A 20,749-nucleotide genomic window follows, 5' to 3' on the forward strand; every position below is an offset into this window, starting at 1 on the left:
ATGTATTGATAATTTTTTCTTGTATAATAAATACTTTTGAAGATAGATGTTTATTTATTATTCTTTTAGACTTGGTGTGTGGCTCCTAATTTTTAAGAGAGTAAGTTTTAAAACAGTGAAAAATATAAACCGTTTTTACACTTTTCCAATGTTGCAGCTAATTGACAGGTTTGTTTATTATGGCAAATCAAACAAATAAATGTTGAGAAGTACTCAATTCACTAAGTTATTTGTGGAACATTTCTTTTCAGGGTTTTTTTTTTTTTTAGACGAAGCCTCACTCTGTCACCCAGGCTGGAGTTCGGTGGCGCAATCTCAGCTCACTGCAACTTCCACCTTCCGAGAAGCTAGGACTACAGGTGTGCACCAGTACGCCCAACCGGGTTTTTTTTTTTGTATTTTTATTTACTTTTTTTTTTTTTGAGACAGATTCTTGCTGTCACCCAGGCTGGAATGCAGTGGCATGATCTCAGCTCACTGCAACCTTCACCTCCTAGGTTCGAGTGTTTCTCCTACCTCAGCCTCCCTAGTAGCTGGGATTACAGGCATGCGCCACCACACCCAGCTAATTTTTTGTATTTTTAATAGAGATGGGGTTTCACCATGTTGAACAAACTAGTCTCGAACTCCTGACCTCAGGTGATCCACTCGTCTTGGCCTCCCAAAGTCCTAGGATTACAGGTATGAGCCACCACACAAGGCCCATGACAACCGTATTATAGTTATTGTATGGATACTGTGGAAGGGAATATAGAACACAGGTGAGTGATATGCCAAAATTATCTGTACTATTTTTGCAACTATTCTATAAACCTAAAATTACTTTAAAATAAAACAAAAAACGGGACTGGCGTGGTAGCTCACGCCTGTAATCCTAGCTCTTTGGGAGGTCAAGGCGGGTAGATCACCTGAGGTCAGGAGTTCGTGACCAGCCTAGCCAACATGGTGAAGCCCTATTTCTACAAAAATACAAAAATTAGCCATACACAATGATGGGTGCCTGTAATCAAATAGCTTGATCCCAGGAAGCAGAGGTTACAGTAACCCAAGATCATGCCATTGCACTTCAGACGGAACAGAGGAGACTCCGTCTCAAACAAACAAAACAAAAAACCTTCTAGTTATGGAATAATTTCCAAGACATACAATTAAGAAGAAAAAAATGAAACTGCTAGAAAATGTGCTTGCATGCTACCCTTAGGGAAGGTTAAGAGCACAGAATGCTTAGTATATGGGTAATATAAAGAGTGCAAAATGCTTATTATATGGGTAATATATTATATGGGAAAGAACTGTCACACAATTGGAAATAGTGGGGTTGTCTTTGAGACGGTTAACTAAGTGGTTTTCTTTTTACTCTGAATCCTTTTGTCCTTTTTTTTTTTTTTCTTTTGGAGACAGAGTTTCTCTGTCACCCAGGCTGGAGTGCAATGGTACCATCACGGCTCACTGCAACCTCCCCCTCCCGGGTTCATGCAATTCTCCAACTTCAGCCTCCCAAGTAGCTGGAATTACAGGTACCCACCATCATGCCCAGCTAATTTGTATGTTTCACCATGCTAGCCAGGCTGATCTTGAACTCCTGACCTGAGGTGATTTGCCCACCTTGGCCTTCCAAAGTGCTGGGATTACAGGCATGAGCCAGGTGCCCAGCCACCTTTTGTCTCTTTTGAATGTTATACTAGCAAAACAAAAAGAGGAAGGAGGAAAAATATGATTTCAAGCCCCTAGGACACAACTATAGTAGTAGTATTATTAGTAGCAGTAGTAGCAGTAGCAGTAGCAGTAGTAGTAGTAGTAGTAGTGGTGATAACAATAATGGTGGTATTTTATTTTTGCCTCTCAACCCACCTGAGTCATTCTGATGAACTTAGACTCATCAAGGCTCATTCTTTCTAAAAACAGTCAGTATGGCATCTAATTATCTGAAGGCATCAACAGGACTTGAAAAGTATTTTTTGCTGCTGTACCTTTCCTTCAAAACCTCACTTAGATCTCTGAAATTCCTTTAGATCTAGATGATCATGTAACATACACAAACCAGAGCACTTTGAGAATAAAAAAAGGTGCTAAGGCTGGGTGCAGTGGTTCACACCTATAATTTCAGCACTTTGGGAAGCCAAGGTGGGAGGATTGCATGAGTGCAGGAGTTCACGATCAGCCCAGGCAACACAGTGACACCCCATCTTTACAAAAAAATTTTTTAAATTTTTGTGAAAATTTCTCTTCTTTTTTTTTAAAGATATTTTATACTTAATGTGATGGTTAATACTGAGTAAATATTTCTTTAAATGACGGTGTGCACCTGTAGTCCCAGCTACTCAAGAGGCTGAAGGAGGAGGATCTCTTGAGTCCAGGAGTTGGAGGCTGCAGTAAGCTATGATCTTGCCACTTCAGTCCAGCCTGGGTGACAGAGCAAGACCCTGTCTCAGAAAAAAACAACAAACAAAAGGTGCTAACAGCAATTACTCTAAGACAAAAGGTATAAATAAATACTCGTGGTCATCCTAGTAAAAATTCACAGGTCCTATATTACAGTATTCCTAAAATTTAGTTTCAATGACTGCTTGTAGGTATGAGCTAAGCAAGGTAAAAAAGAAAATTAAATTTTTAAAAATGATGACTGCTTGGAACACTTACATCTAAGTAACCTCTTCCTTTCTCGATACTGTATGCTTTCAAAGTTGAAAAATAACTTTTCATTTATGCCGATCAGAAATTCAAGTTCAAAAGGGCCAGACTGGAAGCAATCTAGCTTTTCTTTGAGGGAAAAAAAAAAAAAAAAAGTATTAGTTTTGGTGTTTTTTTTTTTTTTTTTTTTTCTGAGATTGTTGCACAGTCTGGAGTGTAATGGCACAATCTCAGCTCACTGCAACCTCCACCTCCGGGATTCAAGTGATTCTCCTGCCTCAGCCTCCTGTAGCTGGGATTACAGGCGCAGGCCACCCACACCCAGCTAATTTTTGTATTTTTAGTAGAGACGGGGTTTCGCCATGTTTGTCAGGCTGGTCTTGAATTCCTGATCTCATGATCTGCCCGCCTTGGCCTCCCAAAGTGCTAGGATTACAGGCGTGAGTCACCACGCCTAGCCAAAAGTATTAGATTTTAAACTACATGTACACACCCAACTGACTTTCCTTCAACTGCCTCCACTCACCAAAAAAAACTTCAACTTGTGCTAGGTCTAATGGCAAATGAATACAACCTGGCTGACCTGCTCTGAATGTTATTAAAACACACAGTGGCTCTAGTTCCTTACAGGGTAAGGATTCTACTTTGAAACACAGGGCAAATGTGGAAACTTCTCTCTTACAAATTTGATTGTGGTGATCATTTAAGTATAAATAAAGACAGGAATTGCCTTAAATGTATCCAGATAAATGAAATCTTATTATTTGCTAACTGGTGCTGATTCTGGCATCCACATAATCCCACAGCTGTACCCTTTACGTGATTAAACTATACAGTAATTAGTAGAGAGAAATTAGAGCTGGAGAAGAAGGAATTACTAGGACAAGTCAAAGATCACAGTCAACAGCCTATAATCTCAAAAAGCAAAACACAATAGTGAAACTCTAAAGAGTTGTTCTTATGCTCTTCCCTCTTCCTGTAACTATTAAAATTTAATACAACTTATTTCAAAAACATTTGTAAATGAATTATTACTCAAAGTTGGTAGAACCTGGCTGGGCATGGTAGCTCACACTTGTAATCCCAACACTCTGGAAGGCAGGAAGATCACAAGAGGTCAGGAGTTCAAGACCTGCTTGGGTCAAAAAGGAAGACCTGCCCCCATCTCTAAAAAAAAAAAAAAAATTAACTGAGTGTGGTGGTACACACCTGTAGTCCCACCTGCTCAGGAGGCTGAAGTGGGAGGATCGCCTGAGTCCAGGAAGTCAAGGCTATAGTAAGCAGTGATCACACCACTGTACTCCATCCTGGGCAAAAGAGTGAAATCCTGTCTCAATAAGTAAACGTAGGTATGTGCCTTTAAAAATGGAATTTAAAAAGAAAATGTCCCAGTAGAAAAAGCCTATCCAAAAAGAAACGGACACCCTGAAGATTATTAGTGTCATTTCACTAGTATATTTAAATTTTATTTCAATTCACGGCTGGGTGCAGTAGCTAATGCCTGTAATCCCAGCACTTTGGGAGGCAGAGGTGGGTGGATCACCTGAGGTCAGGAGTTAGAGACCAGCCTGGCCAACGTGGTGAAACCCCGTATCTACTAAAAATATAGAAAATGGCCAGGTGTGGTGGTGAGTGCCTGCAGTCCCAGATGCTAGGGAGGCGGAGGCAAGAAAATTGCTTGAAACTGGGAAGCAGAGACTTCAGTGAGCCAAGATCACGCCACTGCACTCCAGCCTGGGCAGCTGGAGTGAGACTGTCTCAAAAAAAGAAAAAAAATTACTTCAATTTATGAGGTAGATAGAAACACCAATGTGATCAATTCCTAATGAACCTAATTCTTCACTGTTGCTTCCATAATCATATAATCTGATTTACAACAATTTCCAGTATATTATTATAAAAAACAAAGCTCTCTGAAGTCAGAGACACCAGAAATCAAGTCATTACCATCTGCTAATTGTATAACCTTGGGCAAACTACCAAACCTCTCTCTAAGCCCATTTCCCCTGCTGTAAAATCCATATTATTACACTGTAGTATTGTTGTACACATTGTGAGGTTTAAAGAGGCACAAAGCAATAGGTTATTATTTTAAAACACTGCTGAGGTTGGTCAATAACCCAGAGGAATACATTTCACTTACTACATAAATTTAATTCTATGTTCATTGGTAGGAAAGATAACTGGCCAGCAATCTCAGCAAATAACTAAAAACTTGAAAACACATCACACTGGGTCAAGGGTATAGGAATATCACATTCTCATCTAAAAATACATGTACACCTGTTTGACATATCCAATTTTTCTGGATAATTTGATTAGGACAAGAAAGAACTGATTTCCCAGAAAGGCACTATGCCAAAAAAAATTTTTACTTTATTTTTGATTTATTAATTAATTTTTGAGACAGAGTCTCAATCTGTCACCCAGGCTGGAGTGCAGTGGGGTGATGTTGGCTCAGTGTAACCTATGCTTCCCAGGTGTAACAGGTTTAAAAAGTTCTCATGCCTCAGCCTCCCAAGTAGCTGGGATTATAGGCACCAGCCACCATGCCTGGTTAACCTTCATAAATTTTTTTTTTGAGACAGAGTCTTGATCTGTCACCAAGGCTGGAATACAAAGGCATGATCTTGGCTCACTGCAACCTTTACCTTCTAAGTTCAAGTGATTCTCCTGCCTCAGCCTCCCGAGTAACTGGGATTATAGGCATGTGCTACCACACCCAGCTAATTTTTGTATTTTCAGTAGAGACGGGGGTTTCACCATGTTGGCCAGGCCTGTCTTCAACTCCTGACCTCAAATTATCTGCCCTTCTCGGCCTCCCAAAGTGCTGGGATTACAGGCATAAGCCATTGAAACTAGCCTAATTTTTGTATTTTTAGTAGCAGATGGGGTTTCACCATATGGGCCAGACTGGTCTTGAATGCCTGACCCTCAAGTGATCTGCCCACCTCAACCTCCCAAAATGCTGAGAGTACAGGCATAAGCCACTGTGCCTGGCCAGAAAAATTTTTAGCCAGGAGCAGCAGCATATGCCTGTAGTCCCAACTACTCAACAGACTGAGGTGGAAGAATCACTTAAGTTCAAGTTCAGCCTGGGCAACATAGCAAGACCCTGTCTCTATTAAAAAAAAGAAGAAGAAAAGTATTAACTTTTTAAAACGTCACAGAAGACCAGCCTGGGCAACAGGACAAAATCTTGTCTCTACGAATACACGGTGTGTGCCTGTGGTCCCAGGTGTGCAGGAGGGTAAGGTGGGAGGATCATGTGAACCCTGGGAAGGCAGAGGCTGCAGTGAGCCATGATCACATCACTGTAGTCTAGTATGGGCAAGAGTGAGACTTTGTCATTTTTCGGACTCTCTTTTTTTTGACTCTGTTTCCAAAAAATAAAATAATTTTTTAAATTAAAATAATATATAGGGCCGGGCGCGGTGGCTCACACCTGTAATCCCAGCACCTTGGGAGGCCGAGGTGGGTGGATCACGAGGTCAAGAGATCGAGACCATCCTGGCCAACATAGTGAAACCCCGTCTCTATTAAAAATACAAAAAAATTAGCTGGGCATGGTGGCTCGTGCCTGTAATCCCAGCTACTCAGGAGGCTGAGGCAGGAGAATTGCCTGAACCCAGGAGGCGGAGGTTGCGGTGAGCCGAGATCGCGCCATTGCACTCCAGCCTGGGTAACAAGAGAGAAACTCTGTCTCAAAAAAAAAAAAATAATAATAATAATATATAAACTCCATAGGAGAAATCTCTGTTTTTCAGAAATCCATGCAAAATACAGCAAACAATTCTGGAGGCATTCAAAAAAGTAGGGAGGCCAGGAGCAGTAGCTCACAACACTTCGGGAGGCCAGGGCAGGATCATTTGAGGCCAGGAGTTAAGACACCAACCAAGGCAATAGAGACCCCATCTCTATCTTTTAAAAAAAAAAAAAAAAAAAAGTAGGTCAATAACAACTCCTCCAAGTAAGAGCTCTGGGCTCTATTAGCTGCACTACTGCTAAGAAAAAAAAAAAAAAAAAAAAAAAAATTGCTGGGTGGGCGTGGTTGCTCACACCTATAATCCCAGCACTTTGGCAGGCTGAGGCAGGGTGGATCATCTGAGGTCAGGAGTTCGAGACCAGCCTGGCTAACATGGTGAAACCCCATTTCTACTAAAAATTAGCTGGGCGTGGTGGCACACGCCTGTAATCCCAGCTACTTGGGAGGCTGAGGCAAGAGAATCACTTGAACCCGCGAGGCAGAGATTGCAGTGAGCTGAGATTGCGCATTGCACTCCAGCTGGGCAATAAGAGCAAAACTCTGTCCCAAAAAAAAAAAAAAAAAAAAAAAAAAAAAATTCCTTTGGTACTCATTGTAATGACCTATTATTTATTTCACCACTGGCTGGTATGCTAGATTCTTGTCTATTTAGATGTTTTGACAAAATTCTGCTCTAGTCCACAGAAAAACAAGTATATGTGCAATGTGTCACACAAAAGGAAACTCACAACTAAAGGTGACTGTTGTAATTTTACACAATAAAGTGTGATTATAACTATTCGTAACACAACATCCATATTTGAAATATACCTTAAGTGGTTTTATAAGGTATCACAGAAACTAATAATTCAACCTAGATATTCCACAGCATAGCAGAGAGCTGAGCTCCCAAGTCCGGACATTCTTCCTCAGACTCTCTCAAGCCTCTGCTTCCTATGTACTTGCTTTTATTCAACCACTAACTCAAACATCCAAGCAACTTCTATGTGTCAGACACTGACTCAATACTGGAAAAATGAATACAACAAGAAAGACTTTGTATTCAAGGAATTCTAAGTCCAGTTAGATAAGACAAATTATAAGTAGTTTACAATACGAGAGGAAGAACAGCACAATGGTTAAAGGTTGAGACTGGTCCAAATGACCTAAAAGCTAGCTTTTTTATTTGCTAGCTGTGTGACCTTGGATAATTTTCTTGATTTGCAAAATTGGAATAATTATAAAACTTACTTTCTGAGGTTACTGGGGGATTATGAGCAAACAGTGCATAACGCAGTGTAGGCAGAGTAACAGAGTAAGTGCTGTGTGCTCTGTTAGCTAGTAAAGTGCTGTTACTGAAATATGACCAAAGCGCTGTGGGAGCACAGGAAATAAAGCAATTAGCTATGCCTAGGGAAGATGTCAGAGGTAACATCAAATTGAGTCTGGGATGAGTAGGGATTTGTTAGAGAGAAGAGCATTCTAGACAGGTAAAACCATGAAAATACAAGAATAATGAGGAAGCCTAAGATTTCCAGGTAACTACAGAAACCACATAACAGCAAGATTATGTGGAAAAATAAAAAGAGATGGAACTGTTACAAGGGTACCAGATGGTTAAGAGTTTTACAAGCCAAGTTAGTGAGTCTGGATCTTGAGACAGGAACCACAGGGAAAGTCACATCTTGGGAGAGACCCAAGGTTCAAATCTGAGTTTACTAAGTGTGTGGCCTCAATTTCTCTAAACTTGGGTTTTTCATCTTTAAAATGGGAGAAGCTGGGTGTGGTGGCTCACACCTGTAATTCCAGCACTTTAGGAGGCCAAGGTTGGGAGAACCCCATCTCTACCAAAAAAAAAGTAAGGAAAAAAAAAAAAACCTTTAAGGAAAAAAAAGGGAGATAACCACTACCTTGTTTGGAGAGTTATACGGATTAGATAAATATCTCCAAAATGTCTTGGCACCAGTCCTGGTATTAATATAGCTGGCAACAAACAGTAGCTGATACTACCCTCACCATATATCACAGTAGTCAACTTTTAAAGGTGTAATGTTCAAGAAGCAGCTTGTAGTACCCTAACTTAAGAGTGTCCAGTAGAAATATCATTCTCCTCTCCAATCTATTCCTTTACTGGAACAAATAAACCAAATGGACTTTTGTCTTATTTTCTTATCCTTTTATGATGCCAAGATAACAAACAGGTACTCACTAACATTTGGAGAATGGAATGGGATTACCTGCTAGACCCACAGACAGTGAAAACGAGCAAGAAGTCATAAATGACCAATTAAACCACTGGTTTAGAACCAATTAAACCAATGGTGGTAAGCCATTGGTTTTTTGTTTTGTTTTTTTAGACAGAGTCTCACTCTGTTACCCAGGCTGGAGTAAGTGGTGCAATCTTGGCTCACAACAACTTCTGTCTCCTGGGTTCAAGCAATTCTCCTGACTCAGGAGCCTTCCCTCCCCAGTAGGTGAGACTACAGGCATGTGCCACTATACTTGGCTAATTTTTGTACTTTTAGTAAAGACAGGGTTTTGCCATGTTAGCCAGGCTGGTCATGAACACCTGACTTCAGGTTATCCACCTACCTCGGCCTCCTAAAGTGCTGGGATTACAGGCATGAACCACCATGCCTAACAACTATTTGTTTTTAATACTGAGATGTTTCTGAAATTATAATGTTTAAGATGTTTCTTAAATTATAATTATAATTTAAGATGTTTCTTAAATTATAATATTTAATAAGCATATCAACTATTTCCTACCAGTTTTATTAACTGGTACAAAACACTGCCGTGTATTAAAGAACAATGTTTTGAATACTGGAGATAACACCAACACTCTGTATACCACCATCTATATATCACAGCATATATACCTTAAAGAGAAGCCAATCTATATATCACAGTAAACACAATACTATACAAGGAATCAGCCAGGCGCAATGGCGTGCACCAGTAGTATCAACTACTACGGAAGCAGAGGTGGGAGGATGATATACACCCAGGAGTTCAAGTCCAGCTTGGGCAATGTAACAAAATTCCATCTCTTTTATTTAAAAAGAAAAGAACAAGGGCTGGGCACGGTGGCTCACGCCTGTAATCCAAGCATTTTGGAGGCCAAGGCAGGCGGATGACCTGAGGTTGGGAGTTCAAGACCAGCCTGACCAACATGATGAAACCCCCGTCTTTAGGGGGAAAAAAAAAAAACAAAAAAAAAAACAAAAGAAGTCAAAAGATCAAAGTTCAAACTTCAGTTCTGCAGTAGGCAAAATAATTTATCTGGGCCTCAGTTTCCTCATCTACCAAATAAGGTTAGTACCTCTTCTATTTACCTCACTAAATTATTAGAAGAGCCAGAAAGAACATCATATAAAAGGCATTTATTGAACCATGACAGTATATAACTGTATCATATTACCATTCTCATAACCAGGTCAGATTATCTTGTAACATCCTGGTGCCTCAGTTCCTTAATATTCTTTCCTATAACGATCCTGCTCTCCATTCTGCCTTAATCATGTACTCTCATGGTCATTAACAGTAATCTCAACTTGCTTCTATTAATATAACTGCTATATCAAACATTGTGTTCTACAACCACCACCTTCTATCTTTCTAGCTCATTTCCTCCAGTAATCCCACTCTTACAAGTCTTAAACCCTATAAAAATCTACAACCCATTCATCCTACCAATTTTTCATCCTCTCACTACCTTCACTGCTGCTCCACCCTCACTCCCAAAAGTCCTCATTCATGTCTTTACCAAGCTTAAAATCACATGGTTCATTATTGCAATCGCTCCTTGTATACATCCTCTACTCCTTTGCCCCTATTCACATGCAATCACACCCTTCATGATCCAGCTTAAATGCTAACTTCTTCATAAAAGCATGCCCAGGTGGCGCAGTGGCTCATGCCTGTAATCCCAGCACCTTGGGAGGCCAAGGCAGGCGGATCACTTGAGGTACGAGTTCAAGACCAGCCTGACCAACACGGTGAAACCCCGTATCTACTAAAAATACAAAAATTAGCAGGGCATGGTAGTGGGCACCTATAATCCCAGCTACTCAGAAGGCTGAGGCATGAGAATCATTTGAATCCAGGAGGTGGAGGTTGCAGTAAGCTGACATCATACCACTGCATTCCAGCCTGGGTGACAGAGAAAGACTCTGTCTGAAAAAAAAAATAAAATAAATAAAATACAATAAAAAATCAAAGCATGCCCAATCATCCCACTTTAATGGTTCTTTCCTAGAGTTTTGCATTTATTAGCTATACCGTTCTTCTGATAATCATCCTGGTCTTATTGAATAAGAAACTAAACCTTATTACTTTTATTATCTCTCCAATTAAAGCAAAAACTCCTTGAAACCAAAAACACTTGTTAACCAACTACCCACAAAGAAATATTGATACTATAATACATACTACTTAGTATAACCACTATTCGAACACTGTTTTATTTAACTGTTTTCAAAAACGAGTCTATATTCTAGAAACTATTCTCAAGGTAAATATATCCCTTGTTATTGCTTGCACAGATAACCTAGCACGCTATTAAGCCAATTAAACTTTCAACCACTTTTGCCCTTTCTTTAAAGACACCTCAGCCAGGCGCCGTGGCTCACGCTGGTAATCCCAGCACTTTGGGAGGCCAAGACCGGCAGATCCAAGGTCAATAGATCAAAACCATCCTGGCCAACACGGTGAAACCCTGTCTTTACTAAAAAATACAACAAAAATTAGCTGGGCATGGTGGCACGCGCCTGTAGTCCCAGCTACTAGGGAGGCTGAGGCAGGAGAATTGCTTGAAACCGGGAGGCGGAGGTTGCAGTGAGCCGAGATCACACCACTGCACTCCAGCCTGGCGCCTGGCAACGGAGCGAGACTCTGTCTCAAAAAAACAAAAAAAAGACACCTCATAATTTTACTCATAGCTCTATTCACAGTAACAAGGGAAATTACTGACACTACAGCATACAATCCACAAGCATTAGACTTAACTGCTTTTTTTGTTTTGTTTGCCATGGAGTCTCACTCTGTTGCCCAGGCTAGAGGGCAATGCTGTCATCTTGGCTCACTGCAAAGTCCACCACCCGAGTAGCTGGGACTATAGGAGCGCACCACCACACCCAGCTAATTTTTATATTTTTAGTAGAGATGGGGTTTTTGCCATGTTGGCCAGACTGGTCTCAAACTCCTGATCTCAGGTGATCCACCTGCCTCAGCCTCCCAAAGTGTTGGGGTTACAGGTGTGAGCCACTGTGTCCAGCCTACCTTTAACTTCTTCTATATCAGGACTTACAGTATCAAAATAATTTCTTGATTTGATCAGCACTGCCAACAAAAAAAGGATGAAAAATTAAGCTCCGCTTTTCTCGTTAACTACACAATAAGAATGTTATGTGAGCTATAAGACAAGTACTGACTTTTCCAACAATGTCATTATTAAAACATCAGAAAACTCTATGACTTTTTCTTATCATAAGTTTAAACCTGTAAAGCTATTTTGTGTTTCAATTCTATGAAACACTAAGATGAATCAGAATTCCTTTTTGAGATCAATGTAATTGCCAAAGAGTGGCAAGGATGATAAAAAATTGGAACTTCATGAGATGAAAACCAAAGCATATTACAAAAACACTTTCTGGCTGCTTGAGTGGCATGCACACAGGATTGATCGTACCTCAAAGCTATCACAAAAAGAATGAAAGCAAATGGCAGGATACTTCTGTTTTCCTCATTAACAACTTTAATTCCTTACTCTCTATAGTGATTACTAAATAACAGAGTTATGTTCTACTAATCTATGTACAATGTCAGAAATCATTAGCTGCTTTTTCTTCCTAGATTAGGAATAAAATACTAAACACATTTGTTTAAATTCCAAAGAAATCATCTGGCATAGGAATGACCATACAGTATATGCCTTCTTTCAGCCTGGGCATATTCAACTTTTTGCATTGACTAATACAATACACATTAAGTACATTTGCTTAGACTTCTACAGTTAAATGAACAATTCACTTTTTATAAGTGGAAAATCATTACAACCTCTGGTATTCACTGCAATATCAAATCAATGACTTCTTTCAGTATTTGTGGTGGCCATTTGTAATTCTTTTGTTAATTACCATGAATCTGCTTTCACTTAATGCTAAACGGCAACGCTAATATGAAAAGAAAATTAATGCCAGGCACACAAGCAAAAGTACCAAGTTGTTTCAGGGAAGGAATTTTAATAGAACTCATGAACTGAAATGTACATCAAGCTAGAAACCATTTTCTTTAATAAAATACCAGAAACTAAGTCACAAGAACAAAAATGAAACCTTTACATGGATTTCAGATTCATATTCAAAATCTCATGAACTTCTACTACTGCTTTTCAGAAAATGGTAAACTTGGCCAGATGCAGTGGCATATGCCTGTATCTGAGTACTTTGGGAGGCTGAGATGGGAGGATAGCTTGAGCTCCAGAATTCAAGACCAGCCTGGGCAACATGACAAAACCTCATCTTTATAAAAATGCAAAAAGAAAAAAAAAATGGCTGAGCACAGTGACTCATGCTTGTAATCGCAGCACTTTGGGAGGCCAAGGCAGGCAGATCACAAGGTCAGGAGTTCAAGACCAGCCTGGACAATATGGTGAAACCTTGTCTCTACTAAAAATACAAAAATTAGCCTGGCGTGGTAGGGCACGCCTGTAGTCCCAGCTATTCAGGAAACTGAGGCAGAAGAATTGCTTGAGTCTGGGAGGCAGAGGTTGCAGTGAGCCGAGATTGTGTCACTGTACTCTAGCCTGGCAACAGAGCAAAACTTTGTCTCAGAAATAAATAAATAAATAAATAAATAAAATAGCAGGGAGTAGTGACATGCCTCCAGCTACTCAGGAGGCTGACGTGAGAGGATCACTTGAAGCTGGGAGGTCGAGGCTGCAGGGAGCCATGATCTTGTCACTGCACTCCAGCCTGAGTGGCAAAGGGAGACCTTGTCTCAAAAAAAATTTCTTTTTTTTTAAATTGAAAAAATTAAGGCTGGGCGCAGTGGCTCACGCCTATAATCCCAGCACTTTGGGAGGCTGAGGCAGGCAGATCACAAGGTCAAGAGATTGAGACCATCCTGGTCAACATGGTGAAACCCTGTCTCTACTAAAAATACAAAAATTAGCTGGGCATGGTGGTGCACGCCTGTAGTCCCAGCTACTCGGGAGGCTGAGGCAGGAGAATTGCCTGAACCCAGGAGGCGGAGGTTGCGGTGAGCCGAGATCGCACCATTGCACTCCAGCCTGGGTAACGAGAGCAAAACTCCATCTCAAAAAAAAAAAAAAATTAAATCTTGACCACATCAAAAAAACAGACTGTCAGCTGGGTATAGTGGTGAATGCCTATAATCCTAGCACTTTGGGAGGCTGAGGTGGGAGGACTGCTTGAGCCCAGGAATTCAAGGCTGGCCTGGGCAACAAGGTGAAACCCTGTCTCTAAAAAAAAGTACAAAAATTAGAAAGGCGTGGTGGTACATTCCTGTAGTCCCAGCTACTCAGGAGGCTGAAGTGAGAGGATTGCTTGAGCCCAGGAGGTGGAGACTGCAGTAATCCAAGATCCCACAACTTTACTCCAGCCTGGGCAACAGAGCCAGACACTGTCTCCAAAAAAAAAAGAAAAGAAAAGAAAAGGAAACAGACTGTCCTTTTAAAATTTTTTATCATGTGCCCAGATATACAGAAATCACATGGAAATGTATCTTGGTTATGAAGCAGCACAATCAGGATAGCTTATTCTATATGTGTCTTAAAATATTTTTACGTCACAAATTTTAGCTTTGGTTATACAATTTATCATAAAGACACGAGAAAATGCGATGAAAGAATCCCTTTGCAGTACTCTAACGAGAATGAGTTACATGTATATAAGAAAAGGATACAACAGAGATACCTGTCTTTCTATCATTTTGACTGTAGTATAAGAGCTCTGAAATAATACTCAGCCTAATAGTATACTTGTCCAGATCTGTTTCTTCCTGCCTCCCATGCCTACTTTGAAAACAAATAATGAACAAAAAAAAAAAGAAAGAAAACAAATAATGAAACACATCATCACATAAAGCCCTATGATCACAATTCTTCCCAACCCCAATCTTTCCTATTTGCAACTTAAGTCTTTCTCTGTGATGTTACTCCTTGATAAGTCACATACTTAAAAAGTGATTATATACCCTTTACCCTTCAAATCACCTCCAGGGAAACTTTACTCTTATGCTGACTTTACTTTGGTCACTCTTGATCTCCTGAGAATATATTAACTAATAACAACATCACTTTGCATTTGCTAATAATCATGTCACTTCAGCATCAGTATTCTGAAACTAGTACAGCCCTGATTCTAATCCTTTTCACCTATCATACTATGAGACAGGGAAGAGTAATGATTTTGCATTAGTTTCGGTATCCCAAGCCAAACTGATATGAATTTTCATAGCTTGTGGCATTTCTTCCAGATTACAGAAAAGAGACACAGGAAAAAACATTTAGAACACTTACCCATATGTCATATCTGACATACCTGCACTACAATGCCAACTCGATTACATACAGAAAATATACTAATATGGCCAGGTGTGGTGGCTCATGTCTGTAATCCCAGCACTTTGGGAGGCCGAGGTGGGTGGATCATGAGGTCAGAAGATTGAGACCATCCTGGCCAACATGGTGAAACCCCATCTCTACAAAAATTATCTGGGTGTGGTGGCACTTGCCTGTAGTCCCAGCTACTTGGGAGGCTAAGGCAGGAGAATGGCTTGAACCGGGGAGGTGGAGGCTGCAGCGAGCCAAGATCATGCCACTGTACTCCAGCCTGGCAACAGATCAAGATTCTGTCTCTTTAAAAAAAAAAAAAAAAGTTAACATATTAACATGCTTCTGTGACCTAAATATCTTAAAATTTAAAACTACCAACCTCTTCACTTAATAGTCTCAACTAAGAATTTCCTAAGAGTCACATTCTGGTTCATATAGGAAACACAAAGAGGAATCCTACAAACACACTGCATAAATGTAATACATGACTAGCTTATTGCTATTTACCATTATGATTACTTACACAGATTACAGAAAGTTCTTGGGCAATTTCTGTATTTTTGTTATGACCTTTTAAGATAGCATGTCTTGTTTCTCTTATCAACTTACCACTCACTGATCTATTACTATAGTTCCTATTCATTAGAAATAAAATGCAGAGAATATTCGGAACACAAATCATCAGTCCTCTGCAGGTACATATACTAAAGAACATTTCCTCACTAGCATTCAGCTGCATCACCAATAATAGCTGCACAACCATAAAATGCTAAGCATTATATCTTAATGGCATCATATAGCTAGCTGTACATCACTGAACAAACAAAACTTTCTTTAATGAACCTGCAATTCAAATGCTGATTATCTTAAGCTACATATTTTCCATTAGTTTGTCTAACACTTCAGTCATGAACAAATATATTTAATCTGGTAAATACCGGCAGAAGTAGTATCCCATTCAGAAATTGAGGTCAGATTGTTAAAGTAGTTAAAACTCTTAAAACATTTTTTAAATAAATGCATCAGCTTAGATTACAAAGATTTGCAAAGATTAAAAAAAAAAAAAGGCTAGACAAAAGAATGTCTAAACTAAGACAGTTAACAATCTATTCTCTATAACACAATGTAATTTATCACTGTTGAAAGCCTTCCTAGAAGTCCTTGGGAGACCAGAAAGAAACAGATCTGGACAAAACTGAACAGACTAAAAATTGGAATTGTACCACCTTTCTAAAAGCTCCCTTGTTCTTTGTCACCTATAAATTTATCCTCCACATTTGATGACTCAATTACAGCTATATAAAATATATAATTGCCAGCAGCAAACAGAATGGTCATGAGCTCAAGTTCAAGAGTCCAAAAGCCAGTATGAATCTAGGCTCTGCCGTTTAACAGATGTATGTACGTGGCTAAGTTACTTAATTCTGTGTCTCAGCTGAACACACCAGTAACAACAATACCTACCTCCTAGGGTTATAGTGAAGACAATAAGATAAGACTCATAAAGCCTGTGGAATAGGACCTATTTGTTATTATAATAAAGCTACCAATTTAAAAAAAAAGTTAGGTCCCTGATAATGATTAATCTCTATATTTATGAGTGCTTCAGGAGGCATCCACTGTTAAATATAACTTTTCACATTATACAAAATATCTTTGAAACTTCAGATATTCACAAATTGTAATAGCCCAACTCCCTGACTCCATATTAATTTCAAGAGACATCAAACTCTCCAAAATTTGCACTTGATGAACTGGTAAACAGTGAAGTTCTACAACTTTAAATCACCCTGCCAAATTAAAGACAAAGAAAATGACAGTCATCTTGAACATACCAAAAAAGATGAACAGAGAAATGTCTAGTGCTACAAGATCTGTTGAAAGCAACAAGATCTAGCCACTAGGTTTGGAAACCTACTACGGATTTGTTTTCAAGTATAGTCAGTGGCTTCACCTCGTTTATCACTTAAAACCTTAAAAGGAGGTCACGTTTAACTTTGTTTCAGATACATTATTCACAGGAGCATCCAATTACATTACATTCATTCACCAATAACTTTGAATCAAAAGAAATCATTAATGAAAATCAATCTGTATTTTTCCCTTTATGAAAACATCCAGAAAAATATCACTTTATTTTTAAATAAATGTGTTTCAGAAATCTTAACACAATTTATAAAAGTTTTAACATCTTACAACTGTCTAAAAAGGTTTACATTCTTAACACCCTATTTACCCAAAATTCTAGGACACCTGAATTTTAAAAACCAACATTTTCCTGGATGACCCAATTTAACAGGGGTTGGTTCTTTCAACACATAAGCAGAAAATAAAGTTGAAGTATATGTATCATCTTCAAACAACTACCATGAAACCAAAATCGGGTCTTGCAATACCCAACTAAAGCATCAAGAGAGGGTCATCTTACTTAGGAACTGACTATTGAAACAGTAGAGGCTAAGTCCCTCAATTTTTTTCAGAAAACAGCATTCACACTCTGCTATCCACAATTTCCAAAATCTTCATTAAAGGCCCTGAAAATCCTGTTTGTTAAGCCTGCTGGAATTCTGTGGTTCACAGTCATCTTTCCTCAAAACTTAATTGTCCATATTATCCATTTTCAATTTTATTAGGTCACCTTGAGATTCTCTCCTCTGAAAAGCATTTGCGGGCTTTAGCTATCAATATGTCTCTACTGGTAATTTCAAAATCAATAAAACTCATACACCTTTGTAGCCTACTCGTATTTTATGGTGCTTGCTAAAATATACATATATTTCTCAGGGATCAAAAGGCTAACATGAACTGCTTCCAAACTTCGGTGAATCTGCATTACATTCTTACACCACCTTGAGATTCTTCTGTATTGTGCTGCAGCTATACAGCAGGCGCATGATCACAAGGCTTTTCAACAGCCCCCAGATCCTTTACTGCTGCAAAACTTCTCACAAGCCTACTAGGTACTAGATAGACTTAACAGTGCTGGGTTAAAATTGCTAAACTGCTTTACCTATTTATTTACCAATCCTACCATCTCAGGGAATCCAAACCCTTTAAACTGCCTTCTAAAATACAGCTGGAGTGCTTTCGTATTGCTTTGAGTAGGATCTGCAGCGGGATAAAAACTTGAGTTCTGAGATTCATCCCTTGACCCAAATTGCAGTTGCCAGGATATGCGGTAGTAATGCAGTGGTTTCTTTGAGACTCTACGGATGTATTTTACCTACGAATAGCCAATCTCTACTACATCCCTTTTACTCTTCGAGATTTCCGCGGTAACAATTTCAACAGCAAAGTATTTTAAGCAAAGAAAAAACGAGCTATACTAATTTGACCTTTATTTTTCACTCAGTAGAGCTTGCCATCATAAGGACATTTTCCCAACTAACATTTGCAACTGGAGAAAGAAAAAGCAAGCTTTTGGCTATTATCATTACGGAAGGCCCATTACCATTACGGAAGGCCCATCATCATTATGCTTCTTACAAATCTTCTTTCGAGATAGGATTTGAGGTTAAGCTTACATCGGACCACAGTCCAGTAACTTACCGTTTTCCAAGCTCAATTAACCGGCTAATACCAACAGCAACACTTACGCCCTGGGAAATCTCAATGTTTCACTAACCAATAAGGCGTCTGATAGCGAAGGCAGCCAGTGAAACATCGAGATTCTTCTTGTTGTTCTTCCTCACAGTGAAGGAAGACGAGAGAAGGACCCCAAAAGGGTCCGTGAGAGCAAAACCCCGGGATTCGGAAGCCCTGGCCTCAGCGACACCGGCCCCGAAACCCTCCCAGCCCAACCCAACCACCCCTCTCATCCCCTGGGAGCCAGCCCTTCGCTGGCATAGGCGGGGCAGACCCCGAGGGCACAGACCCCCACACAACGCCCAGGCCGGGGTTCCGAAATCCGACGCCAACAGGTGGAAACCCCAAGCCCCGCGGCCTGAGTTTCAGAGGTAAGAGAATGCGGGTGAGAGGAGATGCGGCCTCCCTCACGCCAGACGGCCCCTTGAGAAAGCAGAGACGCGAGAAGAGCGAGCCGGTTCGCAAGTTGGAGCAAAGCCTGGAAGGAAGGACATCTGGGTTCGACCAGCGCCTTCCCCGCGTCCTCGGCGACGCCCGTGTTTACCTGAAAGTCTCGGTCCTCGTTAAACCGGGAGAAGCGGTCCGCCATTTTGCCGCCTTCACTCCTCTCAGGACGACGCTCTCCGGTTCGCTCTTCCCTCCTGCGACACCCGCCCCTCCCCGGTTCCCCGCCTCCTCCCACGCCCGCCGGGCGCGCGCGGCTGAGGGAGGGTGCGAGAATGCGCGTCCTGACTGGAGCCCCGCGGCGCAGGCGCCGGCCGCCTTGGAGGCGGACCCTTCCCTCCAGCCACTGCTCGGCGCTCGACCCGGGGCCACCCCCAGAGGCCGCGCGTGCGCACTCGCACCTGAGAGCGGCGAGTGCTTCCGGAGGGAAAGGTCAAAGGGGCCACCCTGGGGATGGATCTGAATGGTTTGCTGTCGCTCACTTCCGGGTATCTTTCGTCACTGTTGCTTCCCGTGTGCTCAGAAGTCCGTCGTCTTCACTAAATAGCACCATAATGTTGGGCTAAAATCGCGACTTTAGATCCAGGCTACTTAACTTCGAATCTCGGTGCACCCTGAGGATTCAACGGTGAACGAGACAGAAAGGATCTCCTCTCAGGGGGCTTTCATTCCGGTGGAAGTCACATAACTCGTAAAATAATTAAATATATTTAAAATTCAACAAGTGCCACAAAAAGGTAAAGGTGGCCGCGGTGTCGACAGGGACAGGCTCTGAAAGCACCTTTGACCTGAGGCACAGCATTGGGGCCTAGGGAACGTTAGACCCAAAGGCCCAAAGACTGCAAGGAGCTTGATATTGAGCCACCTTTTGAGAGAAGTATTTCTCAAGGGACAAAAGTTGATTCGAGTCGACTAAAGCTCTCTGAGCTTCAGTTTCCTTTTTATACAATAAGGAAATTGGATTCCATAATCTCTGCTGCTCCTGCCTAGTGCTGACTGTGAGAGTCAAGAATCGGATTTTTCCATCCCTTCTAAGGACCTCCCCCAGCGCTCCAGCACTCCTAGCCAAGGTACAGAAAACAGAAGGGTGGCAGGACTTTTTTACTTTTGAAAAGAGTAGTTGACAGAAATCACACGATAGAAAAATGGCTGTTACCCTGCCCTGAAAGAGTCAAATGGAATGTAATTTTTTTGGAGGAAGGGTGTGTATTTTCTATTTGTTACCCTTTGCCCCACCCATGCTTCAGCCTATGCTTCCATCTAAGGGGAGGCAGGGCACACAGAATTCAAACGTTGTGAAGAGACTTTAGGGTAATGTGGCAGATTGAATCACAGGGATACACACCACATTGACCTCCCTCTCAAAAGCCCACTGAAATGACAGTAAAAGAATAAGAAGCGCATCAGTTCACATGGACAAAGAGACCTGGAGAAGGGACAAGGGCAGACAGCAGATGTCAACATTTTGGAGGCCGGTGAGCCTAGAGAAATGGAAATGACTTTAGTAGAGTGGAGAAAAAGAAGTCATGGAGTAGGAGAAGACAGGAAAGAAATTGATGAATGCTGAAGTGCACCAGCAAGGCTCAGGAAGTGGAAGCACCTGGTGCTACTGAAGACTCGACATCTCTTTTCCCACCCAGGTAGCAAACTGGAGGTTTTCCCTCTGGAAAGGCTGAACCAGAGAGACTGGACTTTAACATACCTAGCATAGGTGAGAAGGAGCAACCCATGCTGAAAGTGGGAGACTATGGTAAAGCCTCCAT

General features: G+C 40.9%; 1 protein-coding gene across 5 annotated transcripts in view; it reads right to left on the reverse strand.

The window, feature by feature from the left end:
* GPATCH8 (G-patch domain containing 8) overlaps positions 1-19,322 on the reverse strand; it is a 107,873-nt gene extending 88,551 nt beyond the window's left edge. For 2 of the 5 annotated variants that reach the window (XM_074388750.1, XM_003943619.3), the window contains exon 1: positions 19,087-19,322. In XM_074388750.1, the coding sequence (XP_074244851.1) occupies positions 19,087-19,131 (45 nt within the window). In that variant the 5' untranslated portion in view covers positions 19,132-19,322. The remainder of the gene's footprint in view (positions 1-19,086) is intronic. The other 3 variants (XM_074388754.1, XM_074388752.1, XM_003943618.4) reach the window with 2 other exon arrangements.
* Between the last annotated feature and the right edge of the window lie 1,427 nt (positions 19,323-20,749).

The sequence above is a fragment of the Saimiri boliviensis genome, chromosome 17 (genome assembly GCF_048565385.1).
Source record: "Saimiri boliviensis isolate mSaiBol1 chromosome 17, mSaiBol1.pri, whole genome shotgun sequence".
Lineage (NCBI taxonomy): Eukaryota > Metazoa > Chordata > Mammalia > Primates > Cebidae > Saimiri > Saimiri boliviensis.